At 49.6% G+C, this 22,500-nt stretch overlaps 2 protein-coding genes across 2 annotated transcripts in view; one reads left to right on the top strand and one right to left on the bottom strand.

Moving 5' to 3' along the window:
* LOC126569243 (acetylcholine receptor subunit alpha-like 2) overlaps positions 1-22,500 on the top strand; it is a 43,269-nt gene that overhangs the window by 13,969 nt on the left and 6,800 nt on the right. The window contains exon 4 of the mRNA XM_050226212.1: positions 3,321-3,501. Within this exon, the coding sequence (XP_050082169.1) occupies positions 3,321-3,501 (181 nt within the window). The remainder of the gene's footprint in view (positions 1-3,320; positions 3,502-22,500) is intronic.
* On the bottom strand, positions 12,025-14,224 carry LOC126569240 (carboxylesterase 5A). Its single transcript, XM_050226205.1, has 3 exons — positions 13,080-14,224; positions 12,390-13,017; positions 12,025-12,325 (listed from the first exon to the last, which is right to left on the bottom strand). The coding sequence occupies exons 1-3, from the start codon at positions 14,185-14,187 to the stop codon at positions 12,175-12,177; spliced, it is 1,887 nt and encodes a 628-aa protein (XP_050082162.1). The 5' UTR covers positions 14,188-14,224; the 3' UTR covers positions 12,025-12,174.

Raw genomic sequence — 22,500 nt, forward strand, 5'->3', positions numbered from 1 at the left:
TTTCTTCAGCCCAAAATGCGCAAAGTTGGTAAAACAATTTCCCAAAAGCTCGGTGAGCATTATCGAACAGGCAGGCGCTCGCTTGCAGGCCGCTGACATTAATAGTGATAGTTCTTGGTGATAGAAACCAAATTTATGTTGCCAAAAACTTCTCGACAAAATCGGCTCAAACCGGATTCTATCGATAAACGGAGAGAAAAGAATGGTTTTTAGGCATAGTTTTCCCATTTCTATTGCTCCCTTAGTCACGGAGGCAGCCTTCTGGTTCTCTCTAATTTTAATCTCCAAACAAATCAAACGAACACATTTCCACCCTTCACATCGAGGTCACTCCAGCACCATCGGAACCGTCGCTCGACAGATCAATAAACACCGAAGCAACGTTCGCTGAATGCGTTCTTTGATCTGTGAGCTTTACACGTTACATTAAACAACATAAAGCAATCCACTTACGATGCATGCTATACATCAACGAGTTCCCCGATAAAAGGTTCACTGATCGAATGGCCATTAAACAGCGGGCATGCCAGCCCACCCATCACCAACAACAACCGGAGTGCGAGTGCCAATCACCGAAAAGCACTCGATGCCAATTCGGTTGCAGTTTGTTTTATCGCACACCCTGTTCGCTGTCAGTGCTTGGCAGATTTAGAACGAGCGAATGCAGTAAAGCAGAACCGGAACAAGGAGTCCTCAGCGCTTTGCACAGAAAGAAACGATTGAACGAAAAAAAGAGGGTAGAACAGTAGATAACATATAATTTATCACTCGAGGATTGCGCAGCAGTAACACTGAGGCGGGTGGTAGAGAATTACCCCAGGGACATTTCTCCACTTTACAAATGAAAAAGCGCGCAAAGGCCGAGGAGCGTGTGCGATGCAGCGGAAAACCATATGTAAAGGGTGTTTGTGTTTGGATGGATCAAACGGAATGCATCCAGTAACAGTGCCACCTAGCAGCTGCACAAACACGCGCAGGGTCGCTGTTTGTGCAGCAAAGTAACGGAACGAATCCATGGATTGGCAACATAAAACGGGAAACAAGCACACAAACGGTCGAAAAGCTAAAGCTCCATTTATGGTGCTTGCAGCATAGTGCTTCAAACGATGGACCACACACAGCACTCGCCTCCTCCTCCTCCTCCTCCTCCTCTCGGGTTTGGCATTTTGGTTTCTGGTGCTATAATTGCGTAATGAATGGAATTGAAATTTATATATTTTGTCACCCAAATTAATTTATGTACCCACTGCTAATCAACGCTCATAATTATGCGAGCATTAGCGTGCCCTCCCTTGTCACATACGGAAACGAGTGGAGGGGGATGGCAGTGAATAGATCGATCAAACCGACTGGTATCGCGGCGTGCGGAACTAAACGGATGGACTAAACGATCTGCAGTTCATCATGTGGTTTCGATTTCGCTAATGCAGCAGACGGGGAACCGGTCGCACGCTCACCGAGAGCTTAACGTTCGATGGGGCTGGAAATTAATTTCAATCGCTTTGTGGTTGCGTCGTTGCCAGCATCAATCGTCGGTTCGTGGTGCGTCGGAATGAAGTAGCTCCGGGCGAAAAACATTTGGGTCGGATTAGGAATTTAGCATCCTTTCAGCGGCCTTTTAATCGATTGATGCGCTGCGTGTTGTGGCCTCCATGGAATGTAAATGCTACATTCAATGTTTAATTAAGCGAAGTATTATCGAACAGTGCGAAACATTACTTCCATGCCAGAAGTTAAGCGTGTTTTGTTGATTTAAACAACTACCAACTAACTATAAATTTGGTAAATTTAAATTGATTTTTAATCAAAGGAATATTCATGAAAATGTAACAACAACTTGACAAAACATTGATGATTATGTTTTGCGAGCTGCAAGAACTGTTACAGATAAGCAAAAGCTGCCATTTGAGCGCATGTCACTTGTACGACTCGTCAGGGACCCACCAACCTGCCAACGTTATCCTTGTGATCGACACCCAAAATTCCCCAAAACTCAGCCCGGCCCACGTCCTGCACACGAAGCTCACCATTATCTCGCTACCGAACAGACCACACATACACCATTCGCACTCCATCGCAACGCTGGGCAAACAAAAATGGCCGAGCGGCCGGGTCCGAGCCTAAGCCTTCGCTTCGCTGCCTAAGCTCTGGCGGCGATCCAAAGCGCACGTACCCGATCATGTCGGGGCATATTTACTTGCGAATTAGCAACGCTGGGCGCACACCGAAAACACCGAAACGCCCTTGACCGACCATTATCGCCGGTGAACCTCGCCATTTGTCACCATTTGCCAATCAACAATAAGCGAAGGGAGGGGGGGCTTCAGGAATACGGATCGGCCGAAAATGTGGCCAAAACAGTGGCGCTGGGAGCTTTGCAAAATGTTTTGTCAACGTTTGGCCTCTCGATCAACCATTGCTGGCTCTGTACGTGTTTCAGTGCGAGGAAAACGAGAAGGTTTGCTTCCATGGTTGATAATAATTGGGATTTGCTGGTGTATTGATGTCCTTGCAATCCATTGAAATACAAATATGGCTTTTGTGGCATGAGTGTGCAAGGGAGATTGAACTTTCGATTGGAAAGAATGAATTCCAAACCCTAACTTCACTTGAAGAAGAGCGCAAACTTGGCAAGAAACTCCTCTGTATTACAGAACTACTCTCTTTCAACTTTAGTACATGTAAAAGTGAAGCAATAAATACGAAAAGTACATATGACCACTACTAACACCCTTTACCCGCACGAAACTGCTGCTTCGCGACATCCCAGAGTGCCGGAAATCAATTTCCTCTCTCACCGAGAGGGTCACACAACCGAATCCTTCCCCGGAAGCTGGAATATTCTATCCCGTGAGATTATCAGAACCGTCAGAACCTGTCGGCGCGGTTCAGGATCATTTGCATCGCGATACGTATGTGACACCAGTACCGTAGCCGGAAACCAGAGCCCTGACGATGTTCAAAATCCCACCCATAATCCGGCCCCCAAATAATCGCCCTCGACAACACCGCCAACGACCAACGCCTGCTCCTGTGTCCTGCCGGGCCGTCGATCGGGATTAACGGAACGGAACGCAACGGACATATTTATTTCACCAAATGGATTATTGATTGCGATTGGCTCGATGGTGGGCTCCCATGCATGCCTGCCATGCCTGCCATGGCGTTTTTTCGTTCACTTATCATCACTCTGGCTCCCTTATGGCCGATATGCTTCATATCCAGTACCCTCCATACCCGTCCACTCAAGCCACTCCGGGCGTGCACTTGACTCCATGCTCATCATTTTCTCGCTTTTTTGCTCCTTTCTGTCACCGCAGTGCCGATGGTGAGTACGTGGTGACGACACTGACCAAAGCCATCCTGCACTACACGGGCAAGGTGATCTGGACGCCGCCGGCCATCTTCAAGTCCTCGTGCGAGATCGATGTACGCTACTTTCCCTTCGATCAGCAGACCTGCTTCATGAAGTTCGGCTCCTGGACGTACGACGGCAATCAGGTGAGTCCGCAGCCGCAGACACATTGTGCAACTTACAAATGGCACCCCATTTCCTACCATCATCATCGCCGATGATGCCGTAATTTCGCCACTAATTGTCCCTGTTCCTCCAACCACCCCCTCGTAAAGTGGGGGCTCCCATTAGCCACCGGGAAGCCGGAGAATCCGTAAATCTCGTCCAGTAATGGTGCTCGATTTGCCGTGGCCTTCAAATTGGACCGACTTTGGACGTATAATACCAACCATGATGACTTTATTGCAATGGGCTCGAATACAATCGTGTCTAATGCCGACGACCTCAGACAAAGCCCAACTTTGCACAATACATTAAACATGGGCCCTTGTCACTAGGACTCCCTGATATCACCTCACACGCTCAGTGAGGATTGAAAGGGGACGAAAACAACCAGTTTTTTTTTTCGATGCTCCCAAAACCTATCCAAGTGAAAGCAAAGTAAATGAGATGCGAATCCAACGCGAATTCGCTTACAGTTCTACAGAGTCGCCCAGGTTGCCCCAGAAATGACCTTTGAAGCTGTGGTCCCGTGGTCTCGGTGCTACCTTCCTTGATGGCCCGCATTGCCAGCTCCCGGGGATGAATCTTAATTTAACCCGAAACAACAGGACTTGTCAACTCTGCTTAGCAGCAAACAAGAGCTACAAGGACGCTGCTTGTGAGCGACGACAAATCTCCCCAGTGCCGTTCGCCAACAAGGATGTGCCACCGCTGTTCGCGGGAACCCTTCTTTCTTCTCATCCCGAGAATCTCGTCGTCGGGTTTCCTTTCCTTGACGGTTTTTTTGTCCACTGCCTTACGCTGCCCACCCTTGAGAGCAAAGTCTTCTGGAGGAGAAGGAGGGGACTCGTTTTCGAGGAAAAGAAACCGCTCCCAACGCTACGCCACGGGACTGTGACATGATTTATGTTTGACTTCTGAAGTTGTTACGCTTACGCTTTTCATTAACATTATCAGGCATTCGCTTAAACCGGAACATTAATTATGTAGTTTTCATTCGCGGTTCGCGCTCAGCTCATCGCCGCGCTCGTGTGGGGATTCTGGTGGGGGAAAAAAGTTGTTGTCTGGTGGAGAATTCGTAGAATTTTATCATCAAGCACTAGGTAGTATATGGCGCGGATGATAATGGCGATGGTAGGAGTTGTAGTTGAACGATAATATTTGAGCAAAATATTTCAGCATCAGGTACTTCGTACAACAAAATGATTTAAAACTGTAGGAATATGGAAACATCTAAACTTTAGAGATTCTAAACGATAGAATTTGGCGACTTAAATTGCGAGCACTTTTAATATATAGGTACACTAAACTAGTAATAATTTAAACTAAATTATCACTACTACAACGACACATCCATTATATTAACCAACATAGAGGGTTCCAAACTATTCCGAAATTTGTACTCCTTTTTTCCATTCTCCATTTTAAATTCCCTCTAAAAGCAATTAAGATTTAGAACACAACAAAATAAGAAATAACTCTATTGCGGTGAAGCACTCGATGGAATGGATCTAAACGGAAATTCACTTGTTCACCAACTCCCTTAATTTACATCACAAATCAGACCACAATCTGCAGCTCCAGCTACCGTACTACTATCTTAAAATGCCCTTTGCCGTCTCATATCGCACTGCTTCAAATAGAACCTCAAACCATCACAAGAAACAACGCTGATGCTGCTAAAGACCGCTGGCATGCGTTGTTGAGGCAAAAAGTTGTTGACTATCTGGCCAAGATAGGCCAATGGCATAATTAAGAATTTACTTTCACTACAAAGCGAACCCCACCGTGCGACGACGGAAAAACATGATGAAATACCATCGGCTGACCAACGGGCGTTTGCTGCGAATAATGCCAGCAAAACAGCGGTGCAAACTTTCATCATTAATCCACAAAAGTATGCTCATCGCGGGGTGGGGAGCGGCGGCTGGCGGTCCTTCTTCCTCCGCTTGCGCTCTCAGAAATTGCCCCACCATTGCCTCGGAGTGTCGGGCGGGCTCCCTGGGCTCCCTCCTGGGAAAATGATAAAGAGCCAGATAACACGGCAAATAGACGATGATGAACTGGGTCGCTGTCAACGAGCCAATGAGGAGTTTTGTCAGGCAAAGCGAACGGCCACGGCCCGTAGCCTCCCACCATCGCCACCCCCCACCCACCGAAGAGGTCCTGATGGATTGGATGAAAGTTAACACCAGCGTCAGCTGGCTGGCTGGCTGGCGAAGCACTCGGGCACCAAAACCAAACCCTTCCCCAGTCCCAATCTACTTTCTGTGTTTCCTTTTATGGTACCGCGGCACCCAACCGATCCCACAACGCCCATCGGTCCCGATCTCAGCGAACCATCATTCACCAGCGCTCAAGCGTGACCGTGGCGTGGTTTGGCATGTTTTCCCTGTAGCCTTTTCCGCCCACCGTGTCCGTTGCTTCGTCTTCAGAGGGAAAAACCGAGGAATCGGACAGAGAGAGAGAGCAAGAGAAAGTGAGAGCGTGCTCGGTGGTGGGAGAAAATTAATAATGGCGCTAAAAGCAAAAATAAACTTCTTATTTTGTCAAACAATCATCGCGCTGTAACGAAGCGCAAAACTGGAACCGCCCGCCGGGAAGCGGCAGGACGAAGCAAGCCATGGAGATCGAGGGAGGGAAGCCACCAAGGCCAAAAGTCGAACTTCCAGCTCCATGCCGACTGTTTGTTAGCAGTTAATTTTCTCCGGAAGTCAGACTTTTTCCTACATTCCGTCCCGTTGCCATTCCAATCTTTCCACCCTTCGTTCGCCCTCTTCCCGGAACATGGAACACGGTACACGATCACCCGGGGGCCGGGGTCGGTGTCGAGGAACCGATGGTTGAATGGTTGAATTGATTGGTGAAATGATTGCAATGAACGAGCGAGCGATTTGTACCGACAGGCTGTGGGTGCGCGTGTGTGCGTACCTTGTACGTCAACAGTTCCCCCCCCCCCCCCCCCCACCCCCTACCACTCCTGGGGCTGGAGCCTCTTGTCGTTCTGAGCCTTTCGGGAAGTGTTTGAAGTGGTTTTTCCCGCAGAGAAATGAAAATATTTACCATTTTGTCGATGCGTTTCCCTCGTTGTTGGTGGTCCCCCGTTTGAGTTTATTGGAGTTCCCAAAATGGCAAAATGGCGATGTTTCACCATTTTTTTTCTCTTCTTTTTGGGGAATGGAGGGAAAAACGACGCAGGAGGACCGTTACATGGCGGGTTTATTGAGACGCAAGACACTAGGGTGGTTGTCGTTAGGGAACACATTCTATTTCACTTCATTGTTGTACTACGCGTGCTGGCGGATGTAATCGTTGCCAGTGGAGTCACAAGGTTAGAAATGGCTTTTGACACTGTCGATAACCATCGGCAGTGACAAATGAGGCTTCGACAATGTCAAACTCAACACCGGCGCCCCTTGACGATAGAAGCATCGAAAAGGGAAATTATTTTCTTCGTAAACAGTGCCTGCGTCGTGCGTGTTTTGTAGAACACACGATGGACTTTCGGCGAGTCCGTTGAGGAACAGAAGACGTGCTACGGTACGCTTCCCATCCAAAAGGCCTCAAAAGGTTACCAGAACTTCTTTGTCCTTTTGTCGTTGGCCAATTGGTTCCATCGTTTTTCGATCGAAAGAGCAATAATTAGCTCAACAATGAAGTTAGCCAAGATGGTTGACTGGCGTTGAACAGCAGGAAACAGCGAGGGACAGGAAATGGAAACAAAAAAGGACAAAAACCGCTCCAGGCGGTGTTGCTACTGCTGGTGCGCCTCCATTTGGGTAAACATAATTTTCGCGCAATAACTGCCTACCGGACCCTGCCATCGAATGGTAGTACCCGGGACTGGATCGGCTATTTGTCGACCGAAAGTGCAATAAATGCCTCGCTGAACCGTGGTGAAGACGAGCAACGAGCGAGAAAAAGGGATCTCCACCCCAACACACAACGGGGGAAAAAAAGGGATCGACAACTCGCTTGGTGGAAATGAAACGAAATAAAAAGCAAAGAAAAGGGCGAACGGGACAGACACGGAGGAGCCCGGAAAAAAGGACATCGCCTTCACGGCCGGTAGCAAGTGAGACAAATTGACGAAAATATGATTTTGAATACTTTTGCCAGGGTGGCGGTGGTGGTGCAATTGGTGACTTTTCCGAGCAACCGAGGTAACTGGCTGTCGGGCTGGTGTCGCGGAGAACGGCACCTCATAAAAGTGAGAGACAGCCAGGGAAGGGGTGGAGAATGTGTGAGTGAGCGAAAAAAACAGAAACAGGAAGAAGGAAAATAAAAAGAGTGTGTCCCATAAAGCGACGATGCTGGACGGCGATAAGCCGTTCCCGGGACCCGAGAAACACCAGAACGGATGACGAAGTGAGGAAGCTCGCGTTACTCCCGTGGCCGACAACAGCGGCGCAGCCACGATGGTAAAACTTTTCTTCTCTTTGAAAAGAAGAAAAAAACTGCCGAACACCACCACGTCGCTACCAAGCCAAGAAGTTCTCGCAGCCAAGAACCGCAGCGAGTCCGAGATGCAGCGACAAGTTTCTGTTTCTTTTTTGCTGTTTGTTTTGGATTCGCCAAAAGCTCCGCCATCGAGCCCAACACACGAACGACAGAAAAACAGAGAAAGAGAGAAGTTTTCTTATTTTTCGTCCACATCTTTTTTGTGTTCTTTTTCTGTCTCGACACTGTTTCCCTGGTCTCGTGTTCTCTCTCCCCCCGAACTGTGTGTGCCATAAAATCGGGAAAAGCCCATCCTAACGGAGTGTAAATGGTTTCTGCTTCGAAGACGAAGACGACAACAAAGACGACGACGTCGAGTGCACCGCGTGGAAGGAGGCGGAGGCGAAGGAAGCAAACTCCGCATCGCAAACAAGCAAGTACCCAGTGCGCCGCGACTTGATGCTTGACGAATTTCTTCCAATAAAAGTCAACCGCCACCGCCACGACATTAGCATACCCGCGTCCCCAGCGTCACCGCTGTCCCCTGATGCTGGCAAGCATTGGGCGGCCTCGACCGAGCAACGCTTCGGATTCCCAGAGATTGGAATCAATCTTCGGGCGGTGCCAGCGATATAAAGCATAATTCAAAATGAAATGTAAATCTATTCCCTGCTCGCACTCACTCACTCAAGCGGAGCTCGGCGCTCGGTAGTGCCACCATAACGGGGAAAGTTTTTTAAGATCAGCATTTTCAAAGGGCTATAAAAGAAAGGCGGTGGTAAAGTTATCGAAGCAGTGGTACTGGCACCGGGCGGGCTTAGTGGAAAGCATTAAACGTCGTGACGGCCACTTTACCCCAAGTGAATATCGGCGCTTTATTGCTCCCGAGGTTTATGCGAGTGTTTTTTGCCATTCCGATCCGTTTTAAGTAGGTGTTTAGTCACAAGGCTGCCTGCGACTGTATGCGTTTGGCCAGAGGATTCACGGCTATGCGTTCTCCAGCAGCACGAAGATTCAATTTTGATCAAGCATTATTTTATGAAATTCAATTTCGGCCTCATCGCGATCATACTTGCATCGGTTTAAGGATTCAATCATCACAACTTTGGTGTCCTCGTAACACACGCATGACTTGTCACTGATCCGATGATGATCGATCTACCAATCGAAGCAATCCTCGTGGCACAAAAAATTAGCACAATGTGTCTTGTCTAGTGTATTAAGTTTTCTCTTGTGTCTAATTTGTGCTTCTAAATAACAAAACTGGACGGAACAGATTTAAAAACACTTCGAGCGAGTATACGAAAGATAAACAAATGGCTTTTGCGCAGAGCACCTTTTTAAGAATAGAATCTATTGATTATAGGACAACAAACTCTCAAAGGCTTTATTGGTGATCTCCAGCATTCCTAACTGAGATGAATCTCAAAACCTTTAATGATGTCCTAGAATGTAGATCTATTCTGAATGAGACCTTTGGTTTTTTATTATAGAGGCTTTAAATTTAGCGTTCATTCGCCTCTTTGCGTTTCTTTGTACTAATTTACAATTTAATTTCCCGTGTCCATTAAAATTAGTCCCTTGGTTGAGAATAATTTATATTATTAGACAAAAGAAACCTCTCGACAGAACTATCAATGTCTGAAATCTTCGAACCTGTTTCGAAACCACAAACGGATCCTGTCAAATGAATAACCACTAGAAAAGCGTATCACTCTATCTTTGAGAAAAACGCACAAACCTCATAATTATCACGCGATGTGGATTGGGAAAATATTGTCCAAAATACATTCATATTGTGACCTTCGGCGAGGAGGACTTCCTTCACCGACCGTATCCGGCGCTCAATGTTAATTATTTGTTTACGTTACTTACCGCTCGGTCTGATAAGGGCGCCCGGTCGCGCAATCGTAAACCAGTCACCCCTCTTGCCGAGCTGCGTTGCTAATTGTGCGGCCAAATGCCATGCCATTTCCTTTCGTCTTGGGCCAATGGCCGAGATCCGAGCGTAGCAGAAAGCCGTCCATCTGAACATTCGAAGCGACTTCTCGTCGGTGCCAGCGAGTCGGCCGGCTTCTCCAGCGGCCCAAAAACCACATACCACACGGTCCCTTCTCCACGGCGAGGCACATTAACAAACACGTCTCTCCCTCTCTCTCGCATACAAACACAGAGAGCGCTTTTCGAGCTTATCGGAAATGCTTCATCGTCATAATTTAATAAGTTTCGTGCGGCAACTCGGAACCCCGAAACACACACTCGAGCCGTGCTTGCTGCCATTTTAAAAGCCTCTAGAGCCGAACCTTCTCGGATGCTGGAGAGCCGTCCCCCCCCCTGCGGGGAAAAGGTAATTTGCACCATCCGGGGGCCATGGTCGACCGCTGGTCTTTGATTTGCGACGACGACGACGACGACGACGATGATTCGCGATGATGATTGCCAGATCGCGTGCTGTGTTGCGCAGCATCCACATGATGTCGTCTTTGTCGTCGCCAGCCAGCCAGCCAGCCAGCTAGCCAGCTTCGCTCTCGTCTGTTTTCTGATAACATGGCACGCAAGGGTGCGCGGTCTCTGGCCCGGCTGGGCCCCGTACTGACTAGCTGGCAGGCTGGCTGGCCGTTTATCGCGCCTATCTGATGGTCCGGTTTCGAGCTTCCAGTCGAGTGCACCATCAACCGAAAATGGCTGCCGGCCATCTCGTGGCTCCGGGATCCGGCCGCTCTCCCCCCTTGGCATTATCGCGTTATCTCGCAGCACAACGGACCATATTTACTTTTTAAGCCTCCATGTGGCCCCTGTAAGCGGAGGGCCTCTGGCAGAATTTACTATCCAACGCAAAACAACAAAAAAACACACAAGCGAAAAACAGAAGCCCGGGACTAGTTTTTGGGGCGATACCAAACGGGCAGCGGCCGCATCCGCTCGTCGACTTCCGAGTCTCGAAGAAGACGAAGTGGAAGTGCAGCACTAACTTTGCATCAACGGCGTTCCAGTCCCTGCTAGCCAGCGAGCCAGCCAGCCAGCCAGCCAGCGAGTCGCCCTCCAATCGCGTCCCATCTATCTTCACGTTCCATTTCCAACCGACAAAAGCGGTAGTGGGCCGCAGCAAGCGCAGAAACGCAGCAGCATTATTTATGCTTTCGTGTTATCATTAAATTGCATCTTTTCGTGTAATTCAATTCACGAAGCCGGAACCACCGCTTCATTCCTTCCAATGGGGTGAGGGTTGGTAGGGGTTTTAGGTCCTTTATGTCCTTTAGGCTCCATAACAATGAACAAGAGGGATGTAGTTCGTAGAGAGACAGAGAGAGAGGGAGAGAGAGAGGAGAAAGACACACAAAAAGATTTTCCAAGCGAAAAAAAAATGCTTGAGACCAAGCCATGCCTTCGAGGGTGCACTATGTGTCTCTGTGTGCCTTTGTGTCTGCTTGCATCATCAGCTGAGAAGCATAAGAGCCCAACCGGCCCACCTGTTTCCTGGTTCCTGGAACCTTGAACCACATTCAATATGCAAATTGCGGGCGTATTAAGTATATTGAACTTTTATTGAACAATAACGCCAGGCAAGTAGTCCGGGGCACAGACGGAGGGCGACTCGGTTTCCCCTTCTCGACCGGACTGGTCTGGCGGGAACTAAATTGAATTCCTGCATCGTCTGCGGGCTTCTTCCAATATTAATGTAATAAAAGTGATATACACGACGAGCTTTTTCGGACCGCGGGCCCGCACGGACCGAAGAAGTTCGTTTGAAGAAGCCCAACACTAACCAACGCCAAACGACTTCTCTTCCATTCGTTTCGATGCCGCGGGACAGCATCTGGACGCGACAGTTCCCCCGGGGAAGTGGTCCAATAAAACTCTCCAGAAACTCCACCATAGTGGCATCGTGGAGAGCGCGAAAGCGCGAGAGTAAACGTTTAGACTACTTAATCAAAAGGCCACAATCTCCGGCCACACCACGGAGCGTTTGCCATTTCGGATGCCATTTCCGGAGGAATACAACTCGCTCGCCAAGTCATAAAGACAACATACTAAACTTCCCGACTCCGCGGTGCATGTTTCTGGCAAAAGTATCTTTATTAGAACGCTTGCTGCGCTGCGGCTTTATGTGCCAGCTCGGCATAAAGTGGTCTTTACGACGACGCCGACGAAGACAACGATCGCACCAAACTGTCAATCTGGTGGAATCTACTGTAGTGCCGTGTGTTGTCCGAGAACTAGCCACCAAACAGAAATCCGGACACTGGATTCGGTGGCAGCACGTTGCCCACCACTTTGCTCACGGATCCCAAACCCTGACCGAGGAAGGAACACGAGATGGCCTTCAGTGATTCGAGCTGAGCTCCCCAGAGCGACAGTTGACAGAAGCTGCAAGAAAAAAGAAGCGACCAAAATGTGATCTACAGTTCTCCAGCCTCCTGCGGCTCCTTACCGGAAATCATTGTCCACCGTGATCTTCTCACCGATCTTCACGAACGGTGTACCCTTGCTGGAGAACGTCTTGAACACATTATCCTGATGCATGCTCGTCGTGTTGAGGTAAGCGAACTTTGCGATAAACGAAGAGAACGACTTCCGCGCGTTCTGATCCTTGGGCGAAGTGAGCTTGGCCGTCGCTACCGGATTACCGAACAGATCTTGGGTATCGAACAGCAGCCCCAGCTCATCACCGTGCGCAACCGCTTCGGGAGGTGCCCCATTCGTGCCACTCTTGTTGACGATCGGTAACCCGGCCAGAAAGTCTTTGCCACGCGTACGCTCCGACCGATAATCGAAGCTGTACATGAAGGCTTGCGATGCTTTGCTCCAGGCTTGGGCGGACACAACGGCTGGCAAATTGAACACGGCATCGGTCGTTGCTTCGATGAGTTTACCAAGCACCACCGTCGGATCGAGACCGTTCGGTACTTCCAGGTACTTGTCCAGCTTCAGCACACCACCAACCGAATCCAGTCCCTCGAGTTGCTTCTCCACGTTCAGGAAACCATCCAGTCCAACCAGCGAGCTCGTTTTGCGCAGGAAATTCGTCGCACCCTTGAACACCGATTGGACTTCCTTCACTGCAGGGAGAACGGCGATGAGTGATCGCCGACGGATTGCAAGCGACTCCGTCTGTACTTACCGTCGATCGCGTTCGCTGTCTCATCCTTGGCCACACCGATCAGCAGTGGGATCTTCGGAATATTGCCGTCACTCAGGATCGTTTCCGGTTTATCCGTCAGCAGTCCGGGCAATCCACGGCCATCGTCCTTCTCCTCAACGATCGGATTGACGCCCGCGTTCGGTGTCATCCCGTTGATGAGCTTCTCACCGTGGAACCGGTCCGTCTGCAGCTCATTGTCCATCAGCACGATCTCGCTGGTCGTGTGCATCCGGAGACACTTGACCACCTCCGTCTCGTTACCGGCCATGCAACGGTGCTTTCCGGTGGCCTCCCGGTACGCCTCCACCGGTTCCTGTTCGTACGCGTTCGGTTGCAGTGACGAGCCGGACATGGCAACCACCCCAGACACCGAGCTGCGTGCCATCGTAGAGGACGCGAGTACCATAGCGGCCGTCGCTCCCGAACCATGACCAACGAGCTTAATCTGCGCCGGATCCCCACCGAACCAACCGATATAGTCCTTCACCCAGCGCACGGCCGTTGCCATATCGAGCAGGGCCAGATTGCCGGAAAAATCTCGGCTTCCATCGCCAATCATACCGAACGAACCGAGCCGATACTGGATCGGCACGAAAATGACACCATTCGAGGTGAGCGGTTCCGCGCCGTACTGGGAAGCGGATCCGTAACGATAGCCACCACCATGAATCCACACGACCACCGGTAGCCCCGTCGTTTCGTCTGGCATCTGGGGTGTGAAGATGTTCAGCAGCAGGCAATCCTCGTTCCCGACCACACGATACGGATTGGTTGGATCCGGCTGTGGACACGGTGGTCCATTGCGGGTCGCATTCACATCGCCACTCAGATGCCGGAAGCGGGATCGCGTGAAGCGGTACTCACCGGTTGGTGGATCGGCGTAGTAGATGCCCCGGAACGAGTAAAGACCGGTGGCACGGTTTCGGGTACCCTCGACACGTGCCGCACGTCCACCGACGCGCACAAACACGACCGGATCGTCGAGCGGTGGAATCGCGGAACGGAGACCACCGACGATCGCTTGAACGACGGGCCCGATGGAGGCCACAGCACACAGTAGCCACACTAACGCTGGACTTACGTACATTGCGAGCTGGATGATGCTTTGGGGCGACCTTCTCCGTTGGTCTCTCCAAAGCTACTGAACGAAGCAAAAGCTAGCGATTTGACCGGCGGCTATCAAACATCCAAGGCCAAGAGCGTTGCTGTGGTGCGGAACGAGTGCGGTCAACTACTTTCTTCTTCTTCTTATCGGACAATGCAAAAAATGGGACTGGGGAGACTTATAATCGGGCCACGGTCGCTCCGGGGAGATGGAGGTTTTGCGGATAAAGATTTGTAACGTTTTTCTGCTTGGAAGTGTCGTCCGTTGCTCTGAGTTGGTGGAACGAATAATTACTTCACAAAATGCTGGACTTAACGTTTCGCTAATTTATTTTGTTGAGACCTGTCAACTTAACAAATTTCAGCCAACGACGTGTTACATTGCTTCGAATTAAGTATATCTTATAGTACTAAACAATCTTGCTTGTTTTTACTGAGTAAACGATAATTCAGAGCAGGCGACAGAATTGTGTAGTCTTCCTCCTACAGCTTCTTCGGCGAATACTGGTGTACGGGGATTAACGGTTAAACCTTCTTTTGCTGCTATACTTCTGCAGCTTTGTGACATATTTAGTGTCAATTCTGTGAATTTCTGATACGAATTTAGGATCCATACTTGAAAAAATATGTTCATTGTTTGATGTTTGATGCCCGCCCTACGATTGTTCCATCTCCATGGCTACCTTCAAAGAGTCAATACGCATTAACTGCTTGTCAATCATGTGGAAGAATATGCACCAGATCGCGGCGACCAATAAGAAACTAGAGAAAAAGTTCGCTCAAGTGTGAACTTTGTTTCCAATTCCACCCTAGTCTATTGCCTTTCCCAGAAGAAATAAATGAAAAAGCTCAACCAAGGGGACATAAAAGAAGGTTGTGTAAGTCGTCTGGCACTTTAACGATTCGACATGAAACATGCTCTGAAACTGCCACTAACAGAACGCTCATAAAACTACGCTGCCATCTGCTGCGTGGCATTTGCTTTATCGTTTATCGTTCGTTATAGCCCTTTTTTCTCAATCGAACAGACGATCTCACATCTCCAAAGTATTGGAAGTTGAACAAGCGAACAGAAGATGTGAACAAGCTAGACGAAGACGAAGGCTACAAGATGGTTTCCATGGGAACTCGAATATCTCTTATGATGGCTCACTCACCTCCAATCGATACTGCGATCTAATGCATTTAAATAAAACATTTGAAAAAACATATTAATCATTATCACACAATCAAACACAAGTATGCTTAGCACAAATGGTGCTTTATCCACAGGTGACAACAAAAGCCTGAAATTGTCTGATTAAACCAAAGATACCCCTTCGTCTGCCTTTCTGTCTATTCTCCTCGCCTCTTTTCATCCGATTGTCCCGCTCAAAAACAAACACAACATAACTCATAGCGGCCCATGTCCCACGCCAGCCCCTTCGATGCACTTTCCGCGCAACCCGCAGCGATGACGTCGTCGTAGACCCAACAGCGAACCACCATTTGTCCATTTGCATTCGCCTGCCGCCAGTTGTGTGTCTGTGTGTCCACCAGCGCGTCCGTCGCTATCAACAATCCTGGCGAAACCGGTCGGCCTAACAGAAGCTGCTCTACAGGCTTACTCTTTCTCCACCACCGCCACCAACCTTCTTCTCCTTTCCCAACCGAGACGCGAGCGATAAAAAGGATCAACCATAACAGCACCATAAATATGTCGCATCGGTAGCCCGCTTTCCCCCATTTTCCCGCTCCTCCGGAACGTCTCACACATGGCGTGCCGGTTGCCGGTGCAACCTTCCTGGTGCACTGCAGCAGGGCCCCCTTTCCGGCAACCCTAGCCAATTTCGCGCGTTGGCGTGAATTGCAACGCGCCAGCTCCGAACCCGCACTCCGGCCCACACCAGTGCGCAAATTGAACGTAATAAATTAGTCGGAACGGGCAAACGGTGCGAACAACTCAGCATACCACACACAGGCACGCGCGCGCGCACACGGAATAGAGAATCGGAATCGGCAGGCAGTACCTTATGCTCCTCTGAGGATATCCTTGTTTTTTTTTGTTTTCCTCGCCCTCTTCGTTCTTCTCCTTTTTTGTGTTGTTTACCTTTTGCGCTCCCTACACCCTACGGACGACGACGAAAGGGTGGCATCGTCCTCGCCAGCTCCTTTCTTTTTTTTTACGACCAATGCTGCCCGGCATTTTATAGCCTCGCCCCCAACCCACACACCGCCCTCCTCCGTGGTGTTTTCCACTCCGGATTCCAGACAAGTAGGGAGCCCCCGGTCGAGGCTCAGGCCTGCCACCCTTTTCTGCCGGCGGTTTTTTGTTTACGGTCGAGAGAGCGCGCGCGTTGGCTGGCTGGCTAGCTAGTTTTCCGATTCGCTTCGCTCCGCCACGATCGGCATTATTATTGTTACTATTGCTATTACTATTATTATTGTTATTATTATTGTCACGATATTCCGCTACTATCCCCCCGGTATATTGGATGCATTCGATTGGCGAACCGGTGTCGCGCTGCATTTTGTTCGGTAACTTTATGGCCCAGGCCACTAGTTTTACTACAACAGGACCCGCGCGATCTAAGTAGCCAGAGCGGTCGCTCGTCGCCAACCAACCGAATGCGACGCGAATTTATGGTTGTAATCAGATTGGAAGACGAACCGCGAATACCCGAAACACTCGCTAGCCAGTGGCCGTGAGGCCATAAAGTAAAATGAATCGAGTTTGTCGAACCACGTAGCGGACATTTTGGGTGCGAAAGGGAGATAGCAGAAGGGTGGATGGTGCCAACTATCTGACTGGCAAGCGGGCGGGCTGGTTATCTCGTCGCAGAACGGGCCTCTTCTGGGGCATCTGTGACTGGAGTTCGAGGTTCTCTAGCGAGCTAACCGATTGACAAGCCCACGCTATTCGCAGTGGCTCTACCGAGCGGCAGTGAGTTGGAGGACAATCGATCGATTCTAGTGTGAAATGCGTGGCCACCGTTTAATCGAACACGTTAATAATTCATAACCGATCGAATCGGACTGCACTGCAACCACGGGCCACATGCAGCAGCAACAGCATTCCGTGTCGTGTCCATCCATCCGCCACGGATTATTGGGAAATCATTTCAAATCCAATTTGGCCTCCAAGCCTTAGAGCTCTCGCTAGCTCTCCCTCTCTCTCTGTGTCTTCGATTTGTCATGATTTGCTGCGAAGCGGTAACGGTGGCCGGGCCGGACCGGAACAATCGCAGGAATGTGTTATCGTCGTCGTCGTCGTCGTCGTCGTCGTCGTTGTCGATGCAGCGTTGGCATGCGTGTTGACACATATGGCAAGGCGTTATCGGGGGCGCGCGCACACACTCATACACAGCATAGAGAGCATGATGTGCCGACCGTCCAGACCCCCTGTCGCATATGTCCGAGCTCTAGCGAACTTTTGGGCGGCCGGGGGAACGAGTTTTTCGTCGGGAATGCTTGACACGGAATGAGGGCCCCCAAAACACTCCTTCTCTTCCACTTTCGCACGGTGATAACAGAGAGAGAGTGTGTGCGTGGCTAGCGGAGCGGAGGTAGCGTTTCATATTCATGAAACTTTATGATTTCCGGAACTCCCGGGCCACCCCCGGGGTTCTCTCTCCCTCTCTAGAACGACCGTCGGTCGGTGGTGCGATCGGAAAGTTCTGTAACACGGCGCGCGCCGATGGCCGATGGTTTTGGCGGAATTTCGGCATCGGCCTCATTTCAACTGTGAACACACATACCGACACACATGTGCGCATTCCTTGCGCATCCAGTCTCCGCCACCATCGCCCTCGTTCCGGACCAACCACCGCGCCAGTCGCGGGGACAACGATTTTCATAATTTCATATTTGTATGCATGGAAATAGGTTTCGTTCGTTCCCTTTGCCCCCATGGCTCCGGCCCTGACAGCTTCTCGGTTGCTGGTGCTTCAGCCGCCTGCCACATGCCGACATGCCAAAGGTCAGTCCGGGGCTCGGCGGGGGGGTGAGATGAGCAGAAGACCAAGAGAGAGAGCCGAACCGAAATACCGACGATGGTAGGACGGCCGGAGCGTACGGTTGCTCACGGCACAATATCTACATTTATGGGTATTCGGGCCATGCCGTGGGCATGTCAGGCCGCAGGAAGGTGAGTCAACCGACCGACCGACCGAACAACCGGCCAGCATCTTGTTCGGTTGCTCTCGCGTGTACCGTGGCAAGAATGTTGGAGATCCTCGCAGACAAGCATCGCGATGAGGAGGAAATTCTTATGCTCACGCGGTGGAGTGTAGAAGCGCTCGGCCGGCTCTGAATTGTTTGTCCCAAGCGAGGATTCGATCGAATCGTGCCACACATTACGCGCGGAGGGAAGCGGAAAAAAGGGCCGAAACGGGGGCCCCTGGGGCGCTTGGGAGGTGATGCGTGAATGTTTAGTGCCGTTCTGTGTCGGGCAAACAAATCTTCCCCCGAGGTCTTATGCAGCGTTCGGTGAGCATGGTGCAGCGTGCCGTGTCGTAAGATGCACCGTGGGCCGATGGCAAAACATTATGTTGATACTGCCGACCCCGGAGATCTCTCGGCCTGGAGCACCTATTTGCACCTAATCCGGTGATGATCGTATCTAAAACACTGTCAAAAAGCCCTCGTAAGTGTTATGGTACGAGGATTTCGTCGAGCTCTACTATTTGTAGTTGGGGACAAAAGTGGTCAAAGTTTAGATATCAAAGTTTAGATACGTACGCTTTTTTTTTGCATTTTCTTAACACACTTAACGTTGTGCTTGAATTTACGCACTTTTGGTTTTATGCTACACAAAATGTGCTGCACAGTAGTGGAAAAAGTCTCATTGGCCACTTTTCCCAACTATTTGTACATTACAATATTGTTGTTCCGTTACCAATTTATGATCTCTGTGCTTTAATGACAGCTTGCCAAGTCGGGCCAGAACTTAAAGGGACCTTTGTGAGACTTAATAAAAGGTAGAATGATCCTTTCCAGGCATTCCGGCCGTTTGTAAAAAGACCGTTCATGAACCCTCCCGTCATGAAAACGTTCGTTTTCGTAAGTGAACTAAAACCTTACTGTCGTATTCCCTCTACGATTGCTAAAGTCAAATTTGTCTGCTGGGTGGGTGGGTTTTTACTCCAGTCAAATTTCGTTTCCATAGTGAGTGTGCACATTTTTTTCACCCTTCGTGTTCCATCGGCGATATCTTTTGAAGGTATGGTTCGATTTTGGCAATTTTCTTATCACTAGTAGAAAAGACTATAACCTTTAAAAAACCTTTAAAACATCAACAGAGTGCCAAAGCGACCACTAGAAGCGCTGCAGTGAGTAGAAGAGTGTGGCCAAATTTAAAGTGTTCCAAGCTTTACAATGAAAGCGCTCTTAGAACATACAAAGAGCATGTTGTTACTTATCGATATTATCAGTTAAATACTACAAAACGGATTGGGAACTTCAGCTGTCATCAGTGACCAATGAATTCACATGTTGATCCGTCCAAGCTCGATGTGTCAGATATTAGCAGTTGATTGTCCTTGTTTAACACTTTTTTTTCATTCAGCAAATTGCGACACTTAATCGACATTATATTTTCCAAACAGATTGTCAATTTAATTTATGTTAGTTCATAAATCAGCTTGAAAATTTGTTCCAGAAAATCTAGACACGCTTGCAAAAGCGACAAAACGATTTTTTTTGGGCAGTCCGCTTTAAAGTGGCGAGATGTGCTAAGCCATACATTTTGCAAAAATTTATCGTTCAGAAGTGATTGAAAAACACCAAAAAACATCTAAATACCTAAGCCTCCAGTTAATAAGGAGCTATCAACGAGTAAAAAATGCTCTAACCAAGTGCATTAAACCAATTGTTCCCTTCTTCGCAGTACAAAGAGCATCTGCCTTCATTAGCACTAAGCACGCGTGAAATCGACGCACTTATGCGAACCATTCCATAAAACGGTCATAAATTCCACGACATGACAATACTATCCTCGACCACCCCTAAAGTCGAGTCGAAGGGAGTGATACCCATCGATCGCTTCATTCACTAACATATCTCCCCTGACATCAGCGACATCCATATCAATCAGCCGGCAGTCGGCAGTGGATCTCTTGCTGCTGCTACTCCTCCTTCTACTGGGCCAGTGCGAAGATAAATAAACTACACGCTGCTGGGATAACAAATGATTGAAACCGTTGGGCCGATTCAAATTGAAAAACATTTTTCTTTTGCCCCGAAAGCTCCGAATCGAATCAACCCAAAAACCGGCGACCAAAAAAAAACAAAAAACAAAGAGAATAACTGACGCACCAACCAGCGAACGCACGATCTCGAGTGCGATACTCGAGGGGACAGATTTGTAAACCCAACAGTCCCCAACGGCAATTGGGTGCTGGGGTGTTTCGATTGGTCAGCGCATAATCCGCTTCAGTGTTGTGTTTCTTCTTCCCGTGCTGCCTTTGTTGCGAGGATCCTCGGGTTTTGAGGGCTCACAATGCTGAGATACTCGGCTTAATGTAAAATATTCCTCCGATCCATCAATCCGAGACCCTACAAAACAAAGCTCTTGGCGGATGGACGAACGGCCACACACGCGTGCAGAGCATATAATGGTGTGAAAAATGATGTGACCAATGCGAGATAACGGACCCAGCCGTCGTTGGTGTCATGTGAGTAGAGCAAGGAGGAACGAATGGACGAAGAAAGGACGAAGCGATTTTGGGGAGGTGGGTCAACAAGGGCCTGATGTGGTCCCGGCATTTCTTTTTTGCCAAACATTTTTTAACGGAACCCCTTGCTCAGAGCTGCGCTAGGGAGAGAGAACGCGCGCCTTCGAGTCCCCGAGGAAAAGAAGAAAAATGTGAGCAGCTTAAACCGATCCAAACCGATTCCCGAACCGAACCGGCGAAGAAGCGACCGTCATCCAAGCGAGCGGCATCATGTGTTGTGGTGGCTCCGCAAGTGTGGCACCCGTTTCGTCGGTCATTTTGAAGCCGCCGGGGTGGACTGCGGCATGTGGTACGCATCTTGAGCGATACACGCATTATGTGCAGCTCACCGTGTCCATACTCCTCCGTCACTCTTCTTCTGGGGCACCTGCGGCAGCAAATCGCAGAGCGCACCGCCAACCCGTAACCCGTAAGCCCTCACTTTCAGCGATTTGTCGTCGTCCTCTCGTGGACTCGTTCGTCGTCTCGCATCCATCGTCCCGTAGAACGGGTGGTGAAGAAAGAAAGAAAGAAAGCCACCAACATCGAGGGCCCCGGGATCGGTGTTATTTTATTTCTTTTTAAAATGGAGAGAAATCCTTTTTGCTCCTGCCCCCACGTTCGCTTTCCACCCTTTTTTACGCCCTCATACACTTCAAATTCACATCCAACATTCTCCAACCGTGTGAGGCGTGTGAGGGGCGATCCTGAGACCCTTTTCCGGACAGCACAGTAGTCAGAGTTGGAGGATGTGAAGACCCTTCGCAGGACACTACCACGCTGGGTGTGACTTAACGGTGGCAAGGATATGGTCCACCGACGCCATCTTCACCGCCCGTGCGTGCCAGTGCGTTGGCTAGTGGCCCTGGTTTAAGGTTTACGGCCTACCGGATGTCTGTCTTGTGTGCGGTATCCTCATGAGGTCTCTTCTTTCACTCCTTCCTCGCAAAGGGAGGATGGGAACTTCGTGAAGTGCTCTCTCTTTCTCTCCGTCTAGCCTTCTCAACAAGCCTGTTGACCATTTCTTTTCTGACATTTTTACGGAAAACCCGAAAGGACGCTCCGGCCGGAACCGAAGGAGCAAAGTGAGCACTTGCGAAACGCAAACGCCTTGCAGCTGAGCTCCTTCCCAGGAGTGTCCGGGAGGAAAAGGGAGGCCAGCTCCGGCCAGAAACCGAGGCTCACAGATTGGACCATGTAAAACAAATAAAAGTGAAGATGAAATGGGAACATAAAAATTTACGACACTCGGTAAATTGAATATAAATTCGGAGCTAACTGTAACCAGCGCTCCAGTGGGCAAAGGATTGTGCCGCGAATACAGAGGGGTGGGGGAGGGGGGGGGCGAGGGAAGAGCAACAGCAGCATTCGGAGGGAAATAAATTGCAGCTCAAGATATCCGCCTTTCGGAGATTCGGTAAGAGGCTAACGCCACCATCGACCAGCTCGCTGACAGAACGGTGGTCCGGAGTCTGGAGTGCTGGTACTCTCACGACTCTTACTTCGCCACGATGCACGGCCATCGGGCTATAGTGGCCGGGCTTCATCGATCAATCACCAAGCAGCCCAAGGAGCCTTGGCGACGGCGTGATTGCTTTCGCTTC

This window comes from Anopheles aquasalis, chromosome 2, assembly GCF_943734665.1.
Source record: "Anopheles aquasalis chromosome 2, idAnoAquaMG_Q_19, whole genome shotgun sequence".
Taxonomy (NCBI): Eukaryota; Metazoa; Arthropoda; class Insecta; order Diptera; family Culicidae; genus Anopheles; species Anopheles aquasalis.

What these genes read in the sequence shown, in the direction of transcription:
- LOC126569240 (XM_050226205.1), bottom strand. Translation starts at nt 14,187, where the DNA reads ATGTACGTAAGTCCAGCGTTAGTGTGGCTACTGTGTGCTGTGGCCTCC. An exon ending in GACAGCGAACGCGATCGACG is followed by an intron (nt 13,018 to 13,079) that starts GTAAGTACAGAC and finishes TTCTCCCTGCAG; the next exon opens with TGAAGGAAGTCCAATCGGTG. An exon ending in ACGGTGGACAATGATTTCCG is followed by an intron (nt 12,326 to 12,389) that starts GTAAGGAGCCGC and finishes TTTTTCTTGCAG; the next exon opens with CTTCTGTCAACTGTCGCTCT.